At 32.9% G+C, this 10101-nt stretch overlaps 1 protein-coding gene across 1 annotated transcript; it reads right to left on the reverse strand.

Moving 5' to 3' along the window:
• Positions 1-2076: 2076 nt before the first annotated feature.
• Positions 2077-3368, reverse strand: LOC112023200 (uncharacterized). The gene has a single exon (XM_024055820.2). It carries the CDS (start codon positions 3166-3168, stop codon positions 2323-2325), a length of 846 nt encoding a protein of 281 aa, XP_023911588.1. The 5' UTR covers positions 3169-3368; the 3' UTR covers positions 2077-2322.
• Between the last annotated feature and the right edge of the window lie 6733 nt (positions 3369-10101).

Below are 10101 nucleotides of genomic sequence, written 5' to 3' on the forward strand. Positions count from 1 at the left end.
AATTTGTCAATATTTTATCCATGATGACATAAAAAATATGAATAATGGGCGAAAGTTATATTGTATTAGTCTCAACTTAAAAACTCAGCAAATTATGCTTTTTTTTTTTTTTTTTAATTACCACTCTTTAGTTATCTTATGGTGGGTTCTAATTAGTTTAATTGGTAAATTTTTTTTATAATTGAATAAAAGATTTGAATTAAACTCTATAAAAAATAAATAGTTAGCACTAAGCAAATGAATTTTCAGCCACATGAGCCAGCAGGCCAACAACGTTAGGCCCCTCAATGTATATAAACAAGATACAAAATTATAAAATGTAATATTAAGAATGATATTTGGCAACAAGATATATTTTCGGGATGCATAATTTTATTACAAAATTAATTAAATAAAAACAGCAGAGGAACAAGACAAGCACATTAAATCAAGGAAAACAAGCTTTATGAGAGGCCTGCACAGAAGGGTAGTGAGTTTCTCTTTCCTATGCCAGCTACCCAATGTGGTGAGAGACTGAGTTTGCTTTGCGTTGAATTTCTTTGAAATTCAGAAGAAGTTGCGTTGCCATCAACCCGAGAGACCGGCAATGTATCACATGACTTGCGAACATCGCACAAATTTCTTTTTGGTAAATTAGTGTTTAATGCAAATAAATTTGTGTATATGAATTTTAGTTAGTTTAATTAGTAAAATTTTTTATTTTTAAATAAAATATTTGAGTTCTACTTTTGCCTACACCAAAATTAATTAATGTCTTGAAATAATGATTAAAAAAAAATCAACATACTTTAACAAAATTAATAAAGTATTTATCTAAATAAATGTCATTTTTATTTTGCATAAATTTCAATTCTAAATATAATGAAATAATTAAAAGAATTTTATTGGTTATGTAGATAAAATTTTCATTAAAACACTAAATTTCTAATCCTCTTACCAAAAAAAAAAACTTTCTTTTCACATCAATTTTCTTAAATTATCTATTAAATTAGATGAAATCGACTGCCAACCCACTTAATAAATGAGAAGTTTTAATATGATTATTAAATATATTAAAATTAGGGTTAAATTATGATACTTTTTTGAGAAACTAAATTATGATACCTTTGTCTCGATGCAACACGAATATGACTTGATAATACGAATTGTCACTCCAAGCCAAGGCCATGTCCTATTATTTTTGAGACCTCCAAATGCGTGCATATCCATTTAAAAGCAGCCACCAAAGCTGCTGCATTAGATTTATAAATGGCCCTACTCGTAACACGTTTCACTGTTATACAGCTAGAGCTTCCATCATCACCATTGAGTCACTGATCTTGCTGACAGCTCGTAGTACACACACCATGATACCACGGCCAAAACTTAAACCGCTATAGACAGATGTTCCTATAAAGATTTCATTGCATTTTTGTATTATATACTGTGTCACCATTTAATGCAGTAGTTTTTCCAGGTATATATTAGTTCCCAAATTAATATATAGTTCCAAAATATATTCCTATTTTTCCTTTACCAAAATATATTGGATAACTAACTGCAGTCAAATATTGCAGTCCTAACTTTATTTGATATTTAATCTAAATTCACCTCGTTCTTCTTCTTCTTTATATTTTTTCCTGGATAAAATCCATATTCACATTCACCTAACCCAGCGTGAGTAGGCGCCAGATAATGTAAAACCATAACTCTACATATTGATAGTTTCAATTACTAATATCCAACAGCAGTACTTTGTAATCATCATATTTTTTAGTAAACGCATAAATAATATTGATTAATTTGAAACTAAAAAAATGATAAACCAATAAAAAGAGCACAGCCATTCTATTATCTTATTATCAACCTCAACATATTGATTAATTGCTTTATTTATTTTCCTACCCCTCTCTTCAACATTTAGAGCTCCTCTTTCTTTCTCTCTTTCCTTGGTTTTAACTATTAATCACATAAATCAAATCCCTTAATTTCATGAAATCAAACATTAAAGTGATTAATTAGCATTTAACAGCCCATATTTCATAGCTCTAACAGCTATATTAGATATAAGTGTGTGAAAAAAAAAATTCAAAAAAATAAAAAAGAACGGTAAAATGGTTAATTAGCATTTATCAACCCAATTTTCCATAATTACACAAAGCATCAGCCAATCAAAAAAAGAACAACAAAAAATTGTGTTGATAAATGCAAATAACCCAATAAAAAGAAGGTAAAAAGGGTCATCAAGTCATCAACCCGCACCCAAAAAAACAAAACTTAAAAAAAAAAAAAAAAAATCAGAGAAAAAAAATATATGAAAGGATAATAATATTCCTAGTATTTTTACAGCTTATAGATGATAAGAAAGCAAGGCAACACCGCACGAGAGTCAAAGACAAGTAGCTCCCCATTGTCCCCACCCACCGACTCGAATCCGACCCGACCATCCAACAACGAGTCGACCCGGAGTTGCTTTGAGACCCTACCCGCTATGACCCGGCAGACCAACATGGCCCTTCTGCCACGCCCACCTCCGGCACTCTCGTGGGCCACACCGCTCCCGGAAAACGTGCAAATGGCCGAGCCTTTGGCCCCTGGAAAAGCCCACGCGCCACCTCCACGCGCGTCGTACGTGCCGTTTCCCGACGTGGGCCCCATGCAATGAAACCTCATAACCTCGTTCCCGTCCGCGACGCACCGCGCGTTCTCCTCCCACGTGGACCCATCAGTCGGACCACCCGACCCGGCACGACACTTGACCATCTCGCGATACTCTTCGAACCGAGCCACCGTTCTCGACCCGTTTTGGACCTTGAATATCATCTCGATCCGACCCGTGAACGCTTTCGGACTCCAGCTCGTGTGGAAGATAATATCCACCACATTGCGTGAAGGGTGACCCTCAGGTAGCTCCGACAGTGCAGGAAAGAACGGGTCAGGAGCACGGGTAGAACGGTTTGTAGGGACTGAAACCGGTTCGGATTTGACGGGTCGTGGACATTTAGGACCGTGTTCTGGCTTGGGTGACGTGGACTTGGACTTCCTCGGCTTATGCTTAGTGGTGTCAACCACGTCCTTGATGCTCTGAGAGCTCTTTCTGCAACTCGAACTGGGTAAGAGATTTTTTTGGTACACGTCCTCGAAAGCTTTCGATTTGCAGTGCAACGACTTGACCCACCCGCTCGCCATTCAAACCGGGTATGGATATCCCTCAAGAGATTTTCTCTCTCTGTTTTGTCTAAAAGAGACAGTTTTTGAGGTTGTTTTTGCTCTGTGTTGTTGATGTTATCATGTTTATGTGTGTTGTTTTTGTTTGGCGTAAAAAACTGGGAAGAAGGGAATGAGATGTGAAGGTATTTGATATGGGCGCGATGATGATATTAAATGGTGGGTTTGACATGGTTAAGGTGAAATGACTAGATTACCCTTCTGAAGATTTTGGAATGACCCACGTGGACTCTCTGTCTCTTTCTTCAAGGGAGAGAGAATCGGAACAAAATTCATTTATTAGGAAAAACAAACAATATTTCATTTATAGGTTTTTGTGAGATAAAGAGGATTGATGGTGGCCTTTATTGGCTTCTGATGCATGGGGCATTGCCTTATGGACATTTTATACGAGAGGGTTCAGATTTCAGGTATGGATACACAAGAATTGGTTAGGTCATCATCATTTTGTTCCTATGCTCTAATTTCTTTTCATTATGGAATGGATTAGGTTTTAATTAGTTTAACTGATGTAAAAAAAATGTTAATGTTGAACAAGGGAATTGCATTTGAATCTTGTTTACACAAAAATATATAAATTAATTGATATTTTATCTTAATGATAAAAAAATTATTATTATTCTTCTAAAAAAAGGAGTAATTATTATAGTAGGAACTTAGTAATGTATCTATAAAAATGAAAAAAAAAAATGGTGGATTAGGAACTTAGTAGCTACTAGACCAAATTAAGAGTCCTAATTTTGCGGTTTTAAAACTTTCATTTACCAGCAACAGCTGTTGCTCATTGTTAGAAATGAGAATTCATTGTATCCAAAAGAAAAAAAAAAAACAAAAGGAAGAAGAAGAAGAAAGAAAGGAGAGAAGTGCCATTTACTAAAGTGAAGTGTAATGCTGGCCACCCATCCTAACAAGAAGTGGAACCAAAAATATTTGGTTGTGTTATTGGCTTTTTACCTATCTCTTTTGTTCCACCCTCCATTTATCTCTATCTAAGTTTTTATTTTTCTACTATATTGGTCTTATAGGTTACATAGACGAGATTCCACTTAAGTTTTTCTAGGACAGCAAAATTCAACAATTAAATCAACTCACACTCACCCTCTAATATTTTTTAAACAATTTTAAGTTGCGGGAGAAATGAATCTTTCTCCAATAAGGAATTGTCCTCTTGTGTAGTGGTGGTACATTCATCCTTAAGCCAAAGGCTTATAAGGCATGAGTGGGAGGCGTCTCTCTCCGATGTGAGATTAAGTAAAATCTTGAGGATTAAGGCTCAACGCCATTTCTGAAGTGGACAATTCATTCTTGGGGAAAGATTCGTTCCTCCCACACAAGTGATATATTAAAAAAAAAATGAAAGGTATTTATTCTTTCTTTAAAAAACAAGGTAGTTCATTCAGTTTGGCATTTTCTTTAAGGATTATTTACTTATGTATAGTTTTATAAAACTTTATTGTTTTAGAAAACTATATTTTAACCAACTGCAACAAATACACAAATAAGATTTAATAACAAAATTAACTCCAAACCTACTATAAAAATATAAACACTAACCTAAAATGATGGTCTAAAATGACATGTGAATAAAAGTCACAAAAACGAAGCAGGAAATGTTGTTGTCTTTTGCTCTCATTGGAATCTAACAGCATCTCTGATTTGTGAGGTTAACAGTTTATAATTTTTACAAAATTTTTCCAAGTTTAACAATTTTGAATTTTGAATTATTTATTAGGGTATCATAGACCTTCTTGTTAGGAATTTAACTTAATTCCTAGAACTTGTGAAAAATAAAAATATAGAAAAATGCGCAAAGAATAGGGGTTACATCACTTACATGACACAAAGATTTATGTGTTTTAATAATATGCCCGTATTGATGGAGTTGCAAAATTTTTTACTATGTCAGGGAGAAAAATGAAGATGCATCTATAATACAATGATACAACAACCCTAATTCTAAAGCAACAAATACATACCTCAAATAACGGGTCTAATATAAGCAAAAGAAAATTATCAAAACACTTTGGCTTGGTTCGATAAGTCCAAGCCTTTGCTCTATGGACTTATTCTCACAAAAATCTTATTAAAATCATAATGTTACAAAGTCGGGTAGAATCACAAATTGGATCAAACACAAACCATGCTCCACAATCCACATAGCTCAACACTTCTGTCTTTTAACACTTTTTTCTTTACTGTATCTATATTCTTTGTTAGTTTTGCCAGAAGATATATATCTAAAAATAAAAATTTTCATTATTTTTTTTTCACAATTGCTCAAGTGACATTTTACAATTGAGACTAATTAAATTTGTGTTTCATAATCTTTTTCACCTGATTCAGCTTTCGCGCAAATGCCAAAATAACCTGTACACTTTTATTGGAGCGAAAAATGAGAAAAAGAATAAAATTATATGAACTACATATTCATTAACTTGATTAGATATTCAGTTGGTAAAGTACCTAACGTGTAGTCATTTTCATAAATAAAAATTAAAAAGAATGTGGGTAGTCATTTTCTAATAAAAAGTTTGCTCTGCCATCTAACCCTTGAATGGTTCATTACTTTGTTGCTCCTTGAAATCAAAGCAACAATAACTATTTCACTGTGTTGGTGAGTTTGAAGCTTTCAATGAAACAGGAAAACCCCAGAACACTCGTTTGTCTTTCACTCTTTTAATTCATATTATTCAATTATTAAAAGTTCCTCCTCATAAGAAAACATTATTAGCCAGAGGGGTCTTCTAGGGAAGACATTATTTTATGCCAAATCCAGTTTTGCAAATTGTTATAATCCATCATCTTGGATAGTTTTGTCATTACAATATAACATTTTTTAAATTATATAAACTATTCTAAAATTCCATAATCTAAAATAATAGTAGTAAGAGATAAAGGAATCTTTTTTAGGAGTTTGAACAGGAACATATGGGAATAGAAGAATAGAAAGAATGGAGAATGGAAACTGGCAGAGAATGCATCTAAAAAAGCACTGAAATTTAAACTAGAAAAACGACAGATTTTCTTCCACTTTCTTTTTTATTTTAGGAATATCTCTAACCCCATTATACCTACAAAGTAGCCATTTAATTAGTGTAAAGTTTAGTTTGGTGCTCATTGGGATAGTGGCATTTAGTCACATTAGAAGGAGACAATTACATTGATATAATCAAAGCCTTTTAATAATTTTATTATAATTAATTATATATTATTGCATACTAATCACCAAAGGGTCCAAGACTTGACCGCTAGTGACTGATATGGACACCCCATTTTGGCAAAGTAGCGAAAATTTAAAATCAACAATGCATGTTCATTTAACTTTATTATATAGTGATTATGAGATTTGAATCATTTTGATATGGTATATAATTAAAAGAAGTGCATGTTTTTGGAGTCCACAAAGCAATGTATGGTGGGTGAGAGTGTGGGACTTGGGAGGTTGGGGCTGCGGGTGGAGTTTTGCCAGCCTTTGCTCTCACGCCTGTGGAATCTATTTCGTATTTTAGCCCCGGGAACTGCGTTGTATTGGCGTGCTTCAATTCTAACTACCCATAATTTCCACTTTTTTTTGGGGGTCAAATTATACAAATTTTCGAGGTTAAGTTTGTTTAATGTTGATTATTATGCCCTACATTATACAAGTTTTTTTTTTTCTTCTTCTTCTTCTTCTTAATCCACTCATATATCTAAAAATTGAAATTTGGAACCTTGTGATTGCCAAGTTGACATTTATCTCTTTCTTCTTCTTTGATTTGATTTGATTTTCTTTTTGTGTGTTTATTCGGTTACTTGTTTAATGTTTGATCATCAATGCAAACTAAGAGTATTATATTATTATTATTTTTTATGGTACGAATTTGACAAAACTTTTAATTTCATTCATTGGGCTCACCTAGAAGAACAAATGGATGCAGTTTAAAAGCTAAGAGAGCACTATTCAGTAATTAATGTGATGATTAACTTATAATAGCATTCCTATCTTTTTGAGGTTTATAAGAGCATTCTTATGGGTACCCTATTTTTTGTTCATCTATTTTGCATATATATAACATAAATACAGTGCTCTATCACTGTTGAGAATTTTGCATATATATTATTTGATCAACAAACTGACGAAATCCGAGTGTTCTAGGTTTGTGGGCGTGACGGCGGTGACTCGCTTCCAACAGTGACTACCGGATGAAGGCGAGGGCAGCGGAAGAACGCCGGAGATGTCCACAGGAACCAAAAAATCAGAGGAAAGGCTCTGATACCATGTTAACAATATAAAAAGAGAGAGAATGACTGAATAGTCTGTATAATATTATGTGTGTATCAATATACAAAAGAGAGCCTTTATATAGGCTAGGTATGTGTGCAGTACAAGTAATAGAAGTATAGTACAAGTAATATACTAGGCTAAGCCCAATGGGCTAATCTATACACTAACATATATTAACATAAATACAATGCTCTATTTTGCATATATATATAACATAAATACAGCGCTCTATTTTGTTCATCTATTTTGCATATACATTAAAAACTGATGATGCATTTTTTATTTATTTTTTTTAAAGGTGAATGCTCTAACATCATGATAACCAATCAAGCCAGATGTAGTGGGGTCCGGAAGGTTTTTAATTCAGTTTCTTCAATGAACAAGCTTATTAATAGTTTTTGGAAAAGAACCCTTGAGGGTAGAGTTACCTGCAGGCTGCATCAATGATCTTAAAAAAAAAAAATCTGTTTTTTATGTTATTTATATGGTCTTATCAAAAGGGATTATTATCAAATCAATTAGCTACTTTTAAGTAGGTTTATAAACTTTTCTTGGTCAAAAGCCCTAGAACTTGAGGAGATTGATGATATGTATGTATGTTTTGACTAACACAGAGTCTTGAAGCCATAAATGCGTCGTCTCACGAGTTACAACTCAACTCGCTCAAAATTAAATGCACCTATTCCCAACTTTCATTCAATAAATGCGATATTTCATTTTCTTTTTTGGTCGGAAATGCGCGATTTCTCATGCATCTTGATCTGTAGCGTCATAAACAACGCCCATTAATGCAGCTTGGAAGTTTCCCATTGGAAGCCTCCTCGCCTAGCATTTTGCAAATTGTAAGATGTACATTCAACCCATCAATTCCATAAATCCACAAACACAGAGTGATTTTTGGTCCATCAATGGGTTGGATTAAGTTGGATTGCAAATTTTCTTTGAAGCTTGCATATTTCTGGTTTGAATTGAATTATTAATTTTTTTAAATAAAATTAAGTAACCGGACTCAACCACATAATTAAGAGTTTAAAAAATATACGTATTTCAAACTTGTAACTTGTTAGTATTATTTATTTTTGAAACTTGAGACTTTGTTTAAATTTGCTAGCTTGATTTATTATAATATTATGAGATTTAATTTTGATAAAAATTGAATACTCAATAGTTTGTTCAATTGTAATAATTTATCCAATAATGGTAATGGACTTAAATGATTGAATGAAAACATATTGTTAGGCATAACAAAATGACCTCAACCTAACAATCCAATTCAACTTGATCCAACCCTAAGGGTTGAGTTAATTTCAGAGCTATCATGGATTAAGTTTAGTTGAAAATTTCTCAAACTTAAAAATGTTGGATTGCATTAAAAATATCTTTTTAAAAAAAAAGATAAAAGGGGAAAATAAAAAAAGATGATTAAAATGATTTGACCTTAACATCCTATATCTACCGACAAAAAACTCCCCCAACTCCTAACGCATATTGATGTATTTAAGTTGTCCAATTTTAAAGTGTCTAAGATGAATTGAAGATCTATTTTGAAGACACAAGTGAATAAGTTTGTTAGGAACTCATGGGTAGAACTTACCTTTGAAAATCGGCTTACAAAGGCAGGGTGCCTAAGAGCACATGGTTAAGCTTACACTTAATCCATATGGGACATTAGAATCGAAACATAACTCACCCTTGAAAACTAATTTGCAAGGGGAGGATGCCCAAGAGCTTATAAACAAATAATTAAGCTTACACTTAAGCAATATGAAACACTAGGATCATAACAAAATTAATAATTAGCTCAGAAAAGAGGCAGATTTGTTGCCTTGATTGTAGGCTCAAGTGCAACCCAATTGATTGAGAAGTTTAAATGAACCTCAACACTAATATCAACACCACTAGATTGATTGAGACACAATTTTTTTTTTTTTTTTTTGGCAAACTAAGTTGACCTGTAAGCCTTAAAATTTGTACACTATGATTATAGAGTGATAAAAAAAATTTTAGAGTCATCATTAAGAGTATAGTGACATAGAGACGGTAGGAGATCAAAATACTAGGTAGAGAAGTTGTTACAACATTTGTGCACCTTAGATTCTGTATTAAGCTACATCTCCGAAGCATATTGAGGATCAAAATTTCTTGTAAAGACACCTACACCAAGACCAATTGCAATCAAAACTTGCTATGGTGAGTTAGAAATGGATTGCATATTTGTGCACTATTGAGATTCATGAGGTAAAAGAGTCCAGCTGGGTTGGAGCTACACTCAGATAGTGTTGGTAAGTTCTATTGTAGGTCGCCATTTTGGGATCAAATATATTGTTTAGTGTTGTAACTTCCTTTCTACTATATATATATATATATATATATATAATGAATTCTTCAAGTCGGTGATGACCTTCAAACCACCCATTGGGGTTTTTTATGTCAAGGTTTTCTTTATCATGATTATATCGGCATGCTAAATTTATTTTTTGCAGCACTTAGAATTTGCGGTATGATTGTGCACATTACACTTTAAATTGGACCTTTACATAATTTGATAATTTAATAATTTAATCAACTTGGGTAATCAATTAATTCAATTAGGGTTTACATTTTCTCCTAACAAATAGTATTAGAATAGG

This window comes from Quercus suber, unplaced genomic scaffold, assembly GCF_002906115.3.
Source record: "Quercus suber isolate HL8 unplaced genomic scaffold, Cork oak 2.0 scaffold_687, whole genome shotgun sequence".
NCBI lineage: Eukaryota > Viridiplantae > Streptophyta > Magnoliopsida > Fagales > Fagaceae > Quercus > Quercus suber.

What these genes read in the sequence shown, in the direction of transcription:
- LOC112023200 (XM_024055820.2), bottom strand. Translation starts at nt 3,168, where the DNA reads ATGGCGAGCGGGTGGGTCAAGTCGTTGCACTGCAAATCGAAAGCTTTC.